Source organism: Opisthorchis viverrini (genome assembly GCF_000715545.1).
Source record: "Opisthorchis viverrini unplaced genomic scaffold opera_v5_189, whole genome shotgun sequence".
In the NCBI taxonomy this organism is placed as follows: domain Eukaryota; kingdom Metazoa; phylum Platyhelminthes; class Trematoda; order Opisthorchiida; family Opisthorchiidae; genus Opisthorchis; species Opisthorchis viverrini.
In genome coordinates, this window is record NW_008751836.1 from 366,591 (window position 1) to 383,062 (window position 16,472).

At 44.4% G+C, this 16,472-nt stretch overlaps 1 protein-coding gene across 1 annotated transcript in view; it reads left to right on the forward strand.

Moving 5' to 3' along the window:
- T265_14344 (hypothetical protein) overlaps positions 1-10,563 on the forward strand; it is a gene marked incomplete at both ends in the record, with an annotated part of 27,672 nt that extends 17,109 nt beyond the window's left edge. Inside the window, one exon of the mRNA XM_009173247.1 lies at positions 10,540-10,563. Coding sequence (XP_009171511.1) covers positions 10,540-10,562 — 23 coding nt within the window. The remainder of the gene's footprint in view (positions 1-10,539) is intronic.
- Positions 10,564-16,472: the final 5,909 nt, after the last annotated feature.

Sequence of the window (16,472 nt, forward strand, 5' to 3'; positions counted from 1 at the left end):
AAGGAAGTGTCGTTTGGCCTTCCTCTAACTATTGAAGAAGTACAGTAGGCGAACGTGCAACTATGTAATGACAAGGCTGGTGGAGAAGACACACTTACAGCAGAGCCAAAAACTGCGTAAACCTAATACATTCTTGCTCCTACCCTCTTCAAGCTGTACCTAACAGCAGTCGCGGATGTACTCTTTGTGAGCGACGATAGTGGCGAACAGTTCGAGTGCCGGCTTGACGGATATGCTTTCAACAGTGGACGTTTTGATCCGGTGAACCCGGTTTTTGGCTGCTGATAGGCTGTTTGGCCTGAGTGCCAACTCGAAAGTGACTTTTTTCACACATCAGCCCACCCCAGTTGGGCTCCTCAACAGTTCGCGCCTTAAGAATGGAACAGAGTTTGTGGACTAGTGCTCCGTCTTGTAATACCTCAGATGCACTTTGTCTGCTGACTTGACGACCTACCGTGAGCTGAGATTCCGTGTTGCAAACGATGTTGTGGGTTCTGGTACACTTGGGAAACGGGTCTAGAGAACCCGGAATCCTCAACTGAAGACCAAGCTGCACGTCGATAGTTGTATTTGCCTTCGCTGGTCGCACCGCACTCGTTACTCAACATCGGACAAATAGTGTTTTGTTGGTGAAACGTCGGCAGCTGTAGTGAGTTTACTAGCTTTCTGAAGTTACTAGACGAATGAGCCTGCAGCGGTGCAAGAAGTGGCTTCTCGTGACCATCGCCGTATAGATCAGAACCTACATAAATACTTTGGCACACAGTGATTCAATGTGCTAAGTTCACGATTCTTTCAACGATCATCATTGTGTGAATGGGATGACATCAAATCAGGGCTTACCACAGAATATCATGCGGAAGCATTCTGGCTTATCAGTAATGCAGCCCCAATCTATACAAAACGGATGGTTTAACTGCTAGGCTGTTTCCCCCTCTGTCACCCTAATGCTCTAGAAGTGATTTTCAGTGGCCATGATTGAATGGACCAGGCTGAATAATGCCTTGCTCAAGCTGGTCTTATGCATGTGCCTAAGGCGCGTCTCCTGTTCGTTATGAGCAACCATGTATCCGTCTGAATACGTTGTCAGTATTGACTTTTTGTGTCTACAGCTCTGACCTAAGTAGGCCGTCAGTGATTTCTCAAGGATAGAGTCTGGTTCGTTGGGTGTATACTTCATCGCTACCGCACCTCGCACTACATACCTAGTGTTGCATCGTACTTTATTGTTTTGAGTTGTGATTTGATGTATTCTATTGCGTTCTATTCGGTGTATCCATCCGTAGAGGACCTACACCAACACTCTGGACGTTTCAGAATGTCGGGCTTACAATGGTGCTGGAGGTGATTGCCTATGACCATCGTTGACCATTGCCTCCTGAGTGGTAGGGCTCATCAGATGAAACTTTGTAGGCACTGTAAGGTCCAACCGTTGAGTTGTGGTCACCAGAACGGACACTTACGAACCACCAATTGGGCCTGCTGATAGTTTCGGAACTACTGCCTTCTCCTGTCCATCTTCCGGTATGATTCCCTGTTCTGGTGTATACAGAGTCGGTTCAGGGTGAACCATATGTGGTACTACCGGTCCACCTAGACTCCATGGGTCTGATGGTTATTCAGTGAAAGCTGTGCTTCTTGGCGTGTTACTGTTGAATCGGTTTGCCCGAAACGGGAATGCCGCGCAATCGGGTCCACTAACCAACGTGTGCTGTGCCCGGCTATGAGTAAAATCCTCTTGATGGACTTTCTTGTTGGTGGCAAACCCGACAGTGAAGTTTCTTGTTAGGTCTTGTTTGTGCAATATTTCCACTTCGAGCACTGCGGTGCTAAGTGCACACAAACGTGTTCGGCTGCCTGTCAGAACGCGTTTCAAGGAAGGCACACCCTGAAAACCGCGTCTCAAACTTCACATGACACCGTTCCAAATGACCCGATGCACGTTACCTCAAATTTGTACCCATGTGCCATACCCCCCAACCTTGTGTCATCAATCCATCAGTTTTCTACCCAAAATATCTTATCCCCTTGATAGTACCGACTTTACTGGTCGGCATCTGAACTGGTCGCATTTGAGTGTCAGTTGCAGTCATTAATTGAATCACTGGATGACAAATTCCCCTTAATACGAAACTACTCCTGTGGCTGATGAAAACCTAGACAACAAACCCACTATGCTATCTTTCTGGATGGAATATTGCAGCACTGTTTTTCCGTTCTCAGATACTGGACTGGATTCGTGCAAATGGAGGCAGATCAGATTCATTTTGCGGGAATCTTGTACGACAGGCTCATTTGAGTTTCACGTTAATTGTTTAACTCCAACACTGGCACATTTAAACACTTAAATATGGTGAAAAGATCGGTTCAGAGTAAACCCTTATAGGGAAGACGGTGAATTCTTACTCCTACAAGACAATATAAGTCGTGTTTCTGGTTAGTGGATGCCTAATTTAGTCACTAGTCCCTCAAAATCTTAATTTCTTAAGCACCAAAACGCATGTTCATTGGTCTCCGTTAAACCCCATTCTGACACCATTCTGAAAATCATAACCGAGAGGTTCAGCTGGGTTCCAGGTGAGTCTCTCGAAAGAACCAAATTAGTTTGCAGATGAGTGTATATTCGCTAATTTCGTGCAATTTGGTTTCAAGTAGAACATAAGGTTGACGGAAACCCGGGAACTGCGCCTATCTGATGAGCCCCAAGAAGGGCGAAACCGGTCGTGGGCTGTCGATGGATTTTCAGCAACCTTATGAGTAGTGTATTACAAATACCCATTCTGACTAGTTAGGTAGGTAGGTAGGTGATCGCTTTGACGGTGGTCAATTAGATCATTTTTGTGCTCACAGTAGTACGGAACGATCGGGCAAATAGAATCCCGAAAGACTGTCTCGTAGCCCATCTAGGCTACTTTGCTCTTGCTTCCTTGGCGAACGAAAACATGTTTTATTCCTGCTGCATCTTGTTTCTGTTTGTATGACGATGGACTTAATTGGTCTGGGTCTAATCGACTAAGACTAACCTCAACTCCACAGAAGAATGATTATTTTCAGCACCTCCGCTAGCTTTGCCTGAAGCGGCGTTGCGCAGTCAAGCCGACCTTTCAGTCTCGTACTTTTGCACTGATATTCTCCAACCACTCAGAGGTTGGGTGAGCGAAGTTGAAAAAAGACATAGTTAAAATGGGGGAATCATTGGTGGAACTAAGATTTAGAGTTATGGGAAATGAACCTGGAGAGTGGGACCAATCAAGCTGGTTGAATAACTTGTGGATGTGAGCTATCCACAGATTGCTGTATGTTGGCCTACGAGGAAGGGTCCGAAACCCCCCACTGAGAACCCACACCATCTCAGCTGTGCGACCTGTCATAGGTATATCGCCGTCTCTTAATCCCCATTTGTTTGGGGTTGCTGAAACAACTTCCGGTGTGATAGTCACTCTCGACACTTGTAAGATTTTATTCACACAGGTGAAAGGATTTACCTAGTAGATCTGTCATCGAGGCTACGTTTAGACTGCAACTTGTGTACACGTTCGTTTACTGCCGTACTGTTCATCCAACGTGTTAGCTTGATAGGAGCTGACAGGCATGGTCAGAATTTCAGACTTGTTTTCAACCTTTTCACGGGACTGCAATGTTACCGAATTGTGAGGGAGAGCTAATCGGACATACACTGTATGAATTGTACTACTAATCAGTAACCTATGGCAGTGATGCAGTAGTTTTCTTTGCTGATGTTGCTGTCATCAATGGTGCGGAAATCTTGCTTTCTGGACACTATAACGAGTCACAAGGCAAGACCAAATGGTGGTGCAAACATGATGTGATTTTCGTTGATCCGTAAGGCGGTTCGTCCGTCGAATCGGACACGATGCTTCTGAAACTGAAGAACTTGTTAACGACTGCTAGCAAAGCACCTCTTAAATAGAATCCGAGTATTCTGTAACCACTAATGCATGGCTTCATGTGACCCTTCGCAAAGCCTGCATTTCAGTTCACTATAGAGATGAACAAATGAAGGGCACAGTGTCAGCCATGTTCCCATTGTCTATCAGCATGTCGTTCGGAAGAAACCGTACGTACTCGGAGCTTTTTCTGTCCTGTCGTCAATCAAGAATTCAAAGACAGGTGATCAGATCCAGTGTTCTCCGTACCCCAGGTTTTTTGGGATACTTTGTAGAACAAGCTTGTTGCTCAACATCATCAGTGCATTAGTATCCTCTCGGTCCAGTGTTCTACAGAGCAAGCAGTTCTGCACTTATGGCTTGCAGTTAACAATGAGTGGCTTCTTCTACTGTTATTAACTGCGCATTCATCTTTGCCTTGCATACTCATTCGCAGTAACCTTACACAAGGTCCCAGAACTGGAACAGAACATACAACAACACGTGAAGTGTTAATGGTTACCTACTCCCGGATGACTGGCAACGTTCCTTGCTATGCCAAGACGCTTTTCATGTATCACTGCGTTTTTACTTGATCAGCCCACTTCTCTCTGTCTACAAGAGAGATCGAGAAGCAAAAGTAGAGATTTCTGAGACCCTTTATGGTCAGGAAAAAGCACCAATTAGTTTGAAATGTAACTGCATGGCGCGCTGGATCGTTCTCCCAATGAATCGGTAGAGGATCTGAATTAATCACACTATTAGGAAGTTCCCCATGTTCTGTTGTATCATTTTTTGCGAATTCTCGCAATGCGGTGGTGGACAGCTGTCCAGGTTTGAGAGTTAATCACGGAATACTACCAGTGAGAGAGAATGAGAATAGATTTCCTCTTGGAAGCCAAGGAGTGTCGTGAGAGACCCGGAGACAGATTCATACGGCGTCTTTGAAAAAGATCATAGCACTGTCATGAGTAAATGCAAGGTACTTTAGAACAGGACCGCGTCTTTCTTAGTGTAAATTGAGGAATACTGGTAGCTTTTGGCGTCGTTAACATGAAGTAGAGTACCCGTATTCCTAGGAAAGAGTAAGGGTCCTCAATCCAAACCTTTTCACCCCCTTTCTGGTACCCAGCTAACTGCCTGAGACATACCTCGGATACTTTAGTCAGGCGAACTTTGGGCTGCGCAAACCCCACTCCCCACTTCCCTTTCGTACTGCTTGCTACTTCATACTACCACAAACTTTGCGTAATCAGCGGGTAACTGGATAAAATTGAAACGGTTCCAGAGTTTCAACCTCTGTTTAATCGGTTGGCAGAGCTGTTTGTCAATCTACGAATCACTGTTGTCAAATGGATGCCTTCGGAAATACTGGACACAAGTCTCTTGGTTTTGAACCAGAATAAGAACCAAGCATCTTCGAAGTTATACTGCCAAGGAGTCCATAAGTGCCGTATATTCTTTGCACTTGGATAGGTAACTCTCCGTAAGCACTGTATAAATGCCACCACACCTGACCCAGAGTAGAAAACAAGGTAGCATCCACTCTTACCAATAAGAGGATAAGACAGAAGATCATTACACGTAGGTGTTGGCGGTAGATTCAGGTTTAGCATGTTACAATGCTGTCCAGCAACTATCTAAATAGGGAGTAAGATATTTTTAAAGTTCAATTGCATTCAAGAATCGCATGAAGCGGATCGATGTCAAATGATGCCGGTTGCAAAACATCCCCTAGTCAGTTGGGAGAGGTTCGAACCTCTGCCATAACGCCTGAATATGGATGGGAATCTGAGCTTTGGGAGACACTGCGGTTTCCTTCAACTGAGTCCAGCATCAAATGGCTCCAAGGGCACCATTCTTGTCACACACACAGGCTTCTGAATCACCATGCTGTATTTTTACAACAAAGCATATCTCCATCACCAAGCTTGTTTTCCAGGATAAAGCCAGGTAATTAGATCTCCGAGTCAAGGACATCTGGGTACAATCGGGTTTCGTTTCACGCTAACTTAGGAAGAATGTGCGCCCACAAAAGTTGAACTTCCTACACTGACAGTAGTCTTTCAGGGGGCAGTCATTGTCCACACGCGACAACAAAAAATAACTGAATGTAACGACTTTCGATGGATTCCTCTCCACCGCGCGAAAATCTGATTTCTTCATTCATCCGTATAGGCCTCAATAATGGAGTTTTCACTGCATTACCCTTTACAAAATCATTCCCGAATCCTGAGCCGTAAAAGAGCAAGGGATAATCTAACGTTATCTTCTTCACCAGTCTCTGTACTTTCCTTCACTGACGGAAGTGTGTTTATCTTCTTGAAACTCAGGATTTCCGATGTTTCTGGTTAACCCTTATTCTGCACCATAATGTCTATTTTTTAATATGAAATAGTCTTTATTGACTCCATATTAACTGTGTGAATGCAGTCTTGAGGTTCGTTGCGGAATTCATCGGTCAACAGACATTTCTCTGCCTGCAATGGCTTAGTTCATGGGATTTGACTGGATGTGATCCAATGTGCGGCTCACAGTGTGCGAACAGGACCGATTTCCACCAAACCATCTATAAACCATTTTTGCTTGCTTCGGGGACCAATTATTGCACTTCGCGGTGTATTTTTTGAAGTGCACGTCGCTAACCCTCGGTGTTGTCGGGAGATGGAACACCTATCCACTTGCTCGAACTTAGTCTGGTCTACCATTCGAGGTTGCCATTGCGTGTTTTTTTACTTTCTATCTGTAGTGTACCTGTATCGTATATTTACTCCAGTTCCTTGAGTAGTGTTTATACATCTTGTCTGTTTAGATTTCACACATGTATGACTCTACCAGCGACCAGTGTTAACACTGGAAATTCCGCAGTGCTATGCTTCCAACAGCGTTAGAAGTGGATTCTTTTGACTAACGTTGTACAAACCGAAGCAGCTATCTGCTAGCTGCTCAGATGAGTCTTTTGAAGGGTGCGGGCCACTGAACTGCTTTGCATACGCCTGTTGGAGCCCAATGGTTTACTGAGAGTTATGGGTCGTCAACTGGGCCCATCGGTTGAACTGTCCCCTACAGTTAACCCGCGGGCCCTGTTCAAGAGGGAACGTAACTAAACATGAGTTTCCGTCAACCTTTTGTTCTACTTGAACCCAAATTGGACCGATTTAGAGAAATGCACTCATTCGCAAATCAATTTGGCTTTCACGAGAGGCTCAAATGAATCCCTCGTTTATGTTAGCTCGTTTGTGCCGGGGTTGGGTTCAAACCAAGGACCTTCAGGTTAATAATTCTCGCTTTAACAGCTGAACTTTCTCTAGTTTAGTTCAAGCTGCGAGGATCGACACTACAGAACGAACCTCCCCACCTGCTGAACACAGTTTGGAAAATGGCGGACACTTCGCGAGATCTCAAGGTCGTGACGATTATTCTTGTGTACAACTGGGAAGAAAGTCGAAAGAAGATGTACAGTTACCACAGAATCAGTCACGTGTGTAATTCCACAAATTATAGCTCGTGTTCTACTCACTCAGTAGCATTCTGGGGAAGAATGTTCTTGAAGGGTAGTGTGGATTCCGAAGGGGGTGAATCACGGTTGACCTAATTTTTGCCGCAGGCGAAAAGTTGTGAGCGAAAATAGCCGTTTTATGGGCTGTTTGCGGACTCCGAAACCTCTGGCTCAGTCACCAGAGAAGCACTGTAGATTGTCCATAGAGAACACCGTTAAAGTTCATGTGAAACTAGCTCCGCTGGTTATCCCACTCGAAAGGGACATTCGAACCTCATATCCTTAAACAACTGTGATCTGATCAGCTGAAGAAAGGAGATCGAAATTCGGAACGGATGAAATTCCGCTGTTGAAATGTGAAAATCTGTAACTTCCAACTTAGATTATGAGAGAACCAGGCGCTGCAAATATTGCCTGGCTGACGGCCGTACATGCAGGCGTGAGAATCTTTGAGATGCGGTACGTCTCAGTACTACAATATAAGTGAACCTTTCGGTGAGGACTCAGTCACGAATGTGTGGACATGTGCAACATGCTGTCACCCATGCCTTGGCATTGTCATCAACACACAAGCATACACACACACACACGCACACACACACACACCGGTTCACCTACTGGACTTAAGCAACTGGAATCGAGTTAAATTTGTTCCTCGTGCTGAGGAGTGTCTGCCAGACATTGTTGTCCTAAGGATGACAGTAACTCTGATCCTGTAGTCATTGGAATGCCGTTAGGCCATCCACTACTACCTTGACGGTGAAACAATTGGCGTTCTCCCGGAATGGTATTGTACTCGGAGAGGCGCAGTATTATGCTGAAACTTGGAGGAATTGCTACGAGACACAGATACCTCGGTGAAAAAAGGTCTGTGCAGGTGCTTAGCGTTATCCCATCATGTTTAGGCTTGTCGATGAGTTGTGATGGTTCTCTCTGTCTCCTCCCGCCGGTCTTATTCCCTCAGATCTAATTCGGCGACAAGATCTTAGGCACAGCAATGCATTCAACATCACACAAAACACAAGTAGCTCTATAATAGCGCAACCGCTACTGACCGGTAAATCAGACCTCGGCGCCAATCAGTCTTCCAGCATGTTTGATTCCATTTTGTTGAGCTATATATTATGTCATATATATATATATAATAAGAATAAAATTGAATGGGGAAGGGAATTAGTGCTAGCCTATCACCGATTCTCCTCAGTTGTCTGGGACGGTCTCCTTTCGCCAGATGCAGTCAAATAGATTAGGAAAGCACTGCCTGAGGACTTCGCCCCATCTTTGAACAAGATGGCTGGCAGGTCATCCGGACCAGCAGCTGGGTGCCGTTTGAGAGAACATATGTAGCCATAAACCTTGGTGTTCGTAGGGGCTTCCAGCTCCACTGTCCAGCGCTCTACTTCAGTTGTAGGATCCAACTTAGTGGTAGTAAGTGGCGAAGATCATTGCTGTTCAGGGTACTTGCTCCAATAGTGTCTGATTATTTGTCTGGTCAAATTATGCTCGAGACCGGTGGGAACCGAGAATCGAGGGGTGCTATGGTTCTGTCTGATATCCACTGCTTCAGCGGACTTTGCAGAGGCTTGCTACAGTTGCTGAGCCATTTGCCCTCCCCTTGCGTGGCCATGGAAAACGAAGAGAGGAGCGATTTCGGACGAACGAGTAGTCGGAATCCACAGATGTGTTCCAAAACGAGTGGCAGTTGGTAACTGGTCTGCGCCATCGGTAACCGACGGCGATGTGATGAATTTGGATTCGTAGTCGGTAGGCTGTTGGAGGGCGTCATATTGTCAGGCGATTTCAATTGCTGCAGTCAGTGCATGGCTAAAGCACCAGTTCGCCATTATTCGTACGTTTCGAGTCCAATCTACGCCGACCACCTAACTGAGTCCCAGATGCTCTAAGCCTGCCCACTTGTTTATTCAAATCTTCACAACCACAACTGCATCTGGGCTTTTAATCTGCCGTGAGAGCGCACTTCAGGCGTCATAAAAGTTTCCTTTGATAGTGCCAGAGCTACAATCATGTGAGGAGAAACAGCTATGATAAACAGGCGATGATAAGCTTCCCGCCTGAGACTCATTCAAGGACGCTGCGAGAGGATCCGCTTACGAACAGGTGTCTATCCAATCGAAGATGCTTTCCCTCGGTAACTTGGGACAATGCACGTGGACCTGCACATCCTGCCGAAAATGCCTCTAGGTCGCCGGAAGTGTGCAGCCGCAAGCAAGTGGAGAGCAATGGGGTATGTAGCTCAAGGCTGTGCTTGCATGTTTTGCCTGAAAATCGCCATCCGGACACATTAGGTCGAGTTCAAGTGCATCTCAAACTACATACGCTTCGATGTCCGTCGGTTGAGATGCAGAGGATTAAATACCAATCTGAAATCCCCACGGACAAGTCAAAATTTTCCATCTTTTAAAATTACCTAACTGGGTGGAGAAGCATGTCACACTGGACGAGGTAAGATGTGTTCAACCTTGGCTCGTGATGCATATTTATGAGGTGTTTTGCCTTCATACGGCATGGGAAAGGAAAACTTGGTTAGTTTGCAAAAACATCAACGCCAAAATGAACAACACGGTTTGTCAAGAATTGCTCGTGGTCAAGTGGTACATTAGAGAAGAATACATTAAGTATCCTTACCACAAAAACCGCGAACATCATCCGACCGATTCAAGGCTAGCCGAATAATTCATGGAATTGGGCACAAATGATCACGTAAATTGATCGAGTCAACGCGACAAGCAGAAGGCGCTATGTTTCGGGCGATTGATTTTTCAATGGCTGAGCCAGCAATGATGATATCGGTGCAAAAAGCAGCAACAATTAGGTGGCACAAATGTGTTTTGCAGTATGCAAGTGAGTAGTATACGGCATTTCAGAACCTGTCTTTTATACACAACGTAGCACTGTATCGGCATGAAAGGTGCCGGGAATAAAGGCATAGATGGGGATGGGTGACCCTCCAGGTATTGTCATAGTGAAAGTGCAAAACTCACATTCATTTGCCAAAATCGCTCTGCATGAAACATCTTCTCTTTGTCCACTTGGATCTGCGAAATTAACTTCAGAGTAGACAGTGTACGTCTTAGCTTGAAGTTCATGCCTAGCACATTCTTTTTTTCAACTCGTGTTTTCTCACTTCCACAGTTTTTCCCCTTCCCCTCGAGCTCATCCATTTTCATGGCATGATGGGCACCATAGAAATCGTCACCGCATCTCTATCGAACAGCTGGATCGAGCTAGTTTTCATTCGGGATTGGAAACAAAGTGATCTAGACAACTGTTCTCTCCCAACACAATGTTTTTAGACACAGAGTTACGATAATGATTCAGCCTAATGGACAAATTAAGGAGGAAGTAAGTGTGCGACGTTCCTGAGTTTTTCTTGGGCTGCCACGTCTAAATTCTGCGCACAAATGGTGACAGACCCCACCTCAGTGTGTTTTGTGTGAACCATCTTTTAGGCTACATCCACAGAAGGTTCTTGAGTAGCACTGTCACACTATGACTGTAGAGTTGACCGTCACTTTATCAGAATCTGTTTAGTTGTTGAGTGAATCCATATGGAATGCTCATTCTGTGACCACTATTGAGTAATCTGTAGGTATGATACCGCTCTGTCTTCTATCAGTCTAGCTGTCCCCTAAAAAGGATCCAAACTGTTCTTGTTAACCGAATCCAGGAAAGATAACATCGTCAAATTTTCAGCCCCGACGGAAGTTTTTATTCAGAAACGATCATCGCTCACTGGGTGGCTGTGTAGCGCGCCAATTACTTTGTTCAGTGGTCTACAACAATGACTATTTTCACGATTGTCTTATTTCGTTCATTTTAAACCTTACGTTTAACACTGTAATAATCAAGAAGCCTGATACCTCTACTATCATTCATTCGGCTTAGTTCGTACTAGCGAGAAAAACTTCATGGGTTTTTACACCGCTAATTATGCCTAGCGTTAGTACGTAGCCCGAGCAGTCATGTTCGCTTCGCGGAGCAATCAACAACGCACTGAGTTCAGCCGTGAACTACCGCAAGCGATAAGCAAGATATTATCGACCCCACGATCACCGCCAAGTTAACTGAATTCATTAGATCGACGTGAACTATGATTGAACAGTGTAGACTGACACACACACATACGGACCACAATAAATTTTTCTTGGGGTACTTCTCATCATAGTTTACTTTATTGTACTTGGCGTGCGTCTGACCACACAGTCACCGTATATATTGGCCCTGACAACCAGGACAACACACCATACTCTGTCCTACTCTATAATCTTATTCAACTTTAATGGTTTTCGTTGTTTTTTCATTGTTCAAAGCATTGAAAAGGAGACCAGTTTGTATGATGATTATGTAGTTGTGTGTGGCTGGGGGAGTGTGCAAACATCCTTCAAACTTGCAGTGGTACCGATCCCTCTGAGTGTTTCAAGATAACCCGATTAAACGAAATGCTAGAATAGTTTTTGGACAGGTATAAGAAATTTTCGTCATACTACCATCAGTTGCGCGATCCAGTTTCGTTTTGCTTGCCACAAGCTTTGTTAGTGTTGTTAAGTAAGCTTTAGTGAGGTACAGGCAGGTCAATCGAGCAATCCACCGGTTATTTACAGATTACAACGTGCAAATGTACTGCGTACCGAAATATAAAGCCTTCATCAGCCACCGTTTGCCCACAATGACAGACCAGTAACCTTTAACTTAAGAGCAAGAATACCGCATCTGCGAGGCAGCCTAATAATGCGGGCAAAACTGAATGACATGTCACTGTTACTTGCTCGTGAGTGCCCCCTAAAAGCAAATGCTCACTCGAAGCAAACGATTTTCCACAATTCAGTCGCCTCCCTTCAAAAAATCTTACCACGAGTAAATTCTCATCGGCAAAAGGACCGAATAGTCTGAGGGAAAACGTCGCAAATTCCTGTTCCCTAACCATCGGTTAGGGTTCGAAACCCTGTTCAGACGCTTGCGTCTTAAAGTGTGCTTCTAAAATGTGTTAAAAATACCCCTTGGTTCATTCAATGAAATGGCCGAGTTCGTGGCTCAATTTCATATTATTCAAGACCAGATTCAAAGTGACTGCAGTTCATAAAGGAAACTACTCACAACCTTGTGAGTAGTTTCCTTTATGGAAATATACTGCGATATCTCGAATATCGTGCCAACTGAATCATGAGGTGGCCTGTGTGCAGCACATTCAGCTGGAGGACATCATAAACGAGAGATTCAGTTGAGTCTCTCGTGAAAACTAAATTGATTTGCAAGTGAGAGTATTTCTGGATAACTGCAGTTCACTTCTTCAGATTCAGCTTAACGGTAACGTCTGTGTTGTATGTGATGAGATCTCCGTTAACTGGATACTAGGGCTAACGAGCAAACTTTTAGTTCACTCCAAACTCACCCTCGAGAGCAATACTGTTCCATTGTTATTCCGTTAACAACAAGCGAAGATTCGAATCACACAGTTCGAGCTTTAATGAATCTCTTCGCTCTCTCCAGATGGTCAAGCGGTCATCATGAAGCTATATCTTTTTAACAATAATTCGAAACAATGAAATTTCAGCTTGAAATACACTTACTGTTCTCTCCTCTCCAGTTCGGCAACTTGAAGCAAGCTATGCGACTTTACTATGTACAGCTGCACCAACAAATTTGCCATTGTGTTTAACGAATGCCGCCTTTGGACTCCGTAGTTTCGAATGACCGAAAAAGTGCCATTCACGTTAGTATAAGGTGCAGTCGAGATGGTTGCTTGATTCTGATCATTTGAAGTGTGGAAGACAGCCTCAACATAAACGGGCCGACCCGACACGGACTGCAAGCAACCATCATACTTTACAAATATGAAGAAGTATTTCACATTTGAAGGATTTTTACCAACCGCCCCCCCCCCCGCCAAGTTTGAAAGTTACCCGTCCTCTTTCCGCTACCTTCAGGTACTCCACTCTATCTCCTTCCATATTTTTCTTGCTCAGACTTTCAAGAGATTTTTCGATTCACAACAGCGTTCCTTGTATTGCTAGCCTTCAATACATCAGACGTGGTTTTTTAATTGCTGGCATGGCGTTAGAGTGAATTTTATGCTTTCACTTTAGTGGTTTTGGAAAAATAGCTGTTTCCCCTTCGTAGTATTGGTTTTCGCATTCCACCTGAAAGTTCGTGGAGAAAGTTCACTGCTCATTGTCCTTGGTTATGCTGCAGACTAAGATTTCGGAAAGCTGAAACTTGCTTTGGGGACTATCTTGATTGAATCAGAAATAAGGTTATGCGAAGATGGAATTCTTCATGTGAACTCTGTTTGTACGAGCACACGATGTGCTTACCGGTTTTTCTGTTGCCCCGGATGATTCGCAATTAATACTTTCCTGAAACTTGCAATAGAGCAAATGAGAATAGAGCTAAGAGTGATTGTCCAATGGTACCGGATGGAAAAAGCAAACATACCTCCAAAGTCGCGGTTATGGTTACATTGATGGTAACAAACATTCAGCGATTATTGTGCCTTGATTATTCAAATGCCTGTAGATTGATCTTCCTTGGCCAAACATTCTGCGCATGGATACGTTGATTTCCGACTTCACCGATTAGTCAGATTGCCTCAATCTGCTATGATTTGCCCTTTACTTGTCGAACCAGTTTGGTCGACCATCCTTTACGCGCGCTTTTTGACCATTTTGCGTTACCACGTTTTGTGCCCAGACGTGTATCGCAAACTAAGATCGATTTGCCATCTTCTTCGGACTTTCTTTGGACTTGCACTACTTTGTGCAACAGTTTAGACGGAAAACCCCGTAATTTGAGGCTTGTACCTCTTTTATTGAGTATTTTATACATGTAGTACCGCATCTTTTGATAAATCTCAAGAATCCACAATTTCTGGCTCGTGGTTTTGCGCGTCACACAAGTGGGCTTTCCTGAATACGTCGAAGTATTCTACAATCTGTTTTGAAGAATGACCGAGTTATAGGCAAGTTCGGGTGGTCGGCATACGCCTACTTGACCAAAAATCCATTGTGAAAACGCTGATATGGTTCTAGTTTATTTATATTCGTTCGTTACTACAGAATACTCACTTTTCGCCACCTTTGGACTTTCACTACTGTTTCGTTGCTGCACACCGCCGCTCCTGTAATACGCGTCATTCGTCGCTTGACAGCATTCATTTCGTTGCACAGATTGCACATATCAGCGACTATTATCCTAAACTTGGCTGTGATGTAGCCATGACAGCTGCTGTATTGATTATGGTGTCAAATGACCTTAACCACTGCCAAACGGTGTTTGTTGCACTCCACCTCTTTAGGCATCTGATCACGTCATGCGGTTGATCAAATGTACATCTAAATGTAAGAAAAACAATTCTGAGCGTTTTTGCGACTGGTCTTTGTTGGGGGAAAATCCATCTCTCGGGAACACTGAGGGTCGGAGATGAGAGATGGTCTTTCAGAAGGTGTCCATTTCAACCCAAATTTCACCGGATCGAATCGACCTGACTTCAAGCAATAGCCATCACTAAAGAGCGCTTAAGGAATGTCACCTGTTTCATATTTTCAGTTAAGCCCGCAAAAACATCAGCTGCCCCTAACATAAGGCTGCTTTTCGTTGAGTGTAGGGTTGTACCCTTCATCTTGTTAAGTTATATTAGGTTATTTCAGGCACGAGTATAAATCTTGCGGTTTGAACTGTCTACTGGTTTGACTGTTTACTGACGTGATCACGTGATCCGGGTTTTATTTCAGGTGGAACTGATCAATACTCTACATCATTAATTGACGTGGAAACTACTGAAAATGGCCTCGTCCTCGCTGACCAGGAAAAATCACATAAAGTTCCGGGGGCATTCAGGCCAGATTGATCGACCGCTGTAAGCCAGTTTTGTGTTCCCAGCAAGACCGCATTGGCTTGGAAAAGACCGTGGTCTTAATGAGTGAGATCGGTCGACTGGAAGTCCTGCAATACTTAGAATCATCTTGAATGCTACTATCAATCATGATTCGTTCCATTGTTTGCACCATCGTGGAGAGCTAAAAAGGTCACAACGTTATAGTTACCACTGAACTTCAATTATTTTGTTTCCGTGTTACACACGGCTTCGTACAACCGCTCGTCGTAGACACAACTGTTAGATGAGGTGATCGGCGTTTAGCACACCACCTATTGAGTGAGTTACTGAAAGTACCACTGAGAAACTACACCTGGATTCAAATTATTGAACTTCGATTATTTTGTTTCCGTGTTACACACGGTTTCGTACAACCGCTGTCTGGTTTTGCTATTACTGTTAGATGAGGTGACCGGCGTTTAGCACACCACTTATTGAGTGAGTTACTGAAAGTATCACTGAGAAACTACACCTGGATTCAAATTTCAAGGCAGAACGCTGTCTGGCGTTTCGAGCACCTCGTACGACCGGTCGTTTTCTAGTAACAGTTTTAAAACCTACCGAAATGAAATTGGGGTTTCGTGTTTCGCAAAGCGTAGTTTTTTGCTTTTAGACGCAAAGATCAAGCTGGGGATAACGTACACTTGAAAATAACAGCTTTCAGTGTTAGGGGGGAATTTCATCGAGAATGGTGGCAAACTGTAGTAGGAATACTCAAGTAATTTCAGATTACTTGCGAGTAGTTCAAATTTATGATAACCGGAAGTAATTCCAGTTTTGTGCGGGGTCTTCTAATGTCGGGTCGCATGTGATTGAGACCATGAGACCCAGCTTGTCTCTGCTGTCATCAGTGGACTAATCCGCTTGGCTAAGTTTATCGCCCGGTCGTAGATAATCAATCTGAAATTATTGGTTTGCAGCTGCTAGCAATACGGAAAGGTGCCCAATGACAACATGTGAATGCTGAGGTGATCTGGGGTAACCTCATTGTCTGGGATCTACTCAGTGTGAGTTCAGCATTTTGGGTTCACGTGCGGAAACGCAAAGCGACTTCGTCATTGGACTACAAATAATGATGGCCAGGTTTCGTAGATTTTGGGTTCAGTTGGTGTGTTCCCCAAACTATTTTGTGACTATCATGCCTGCGCAATTTTAAGAAAATAATGACGACAGCACAGCTAGTAAAATCCTCTCC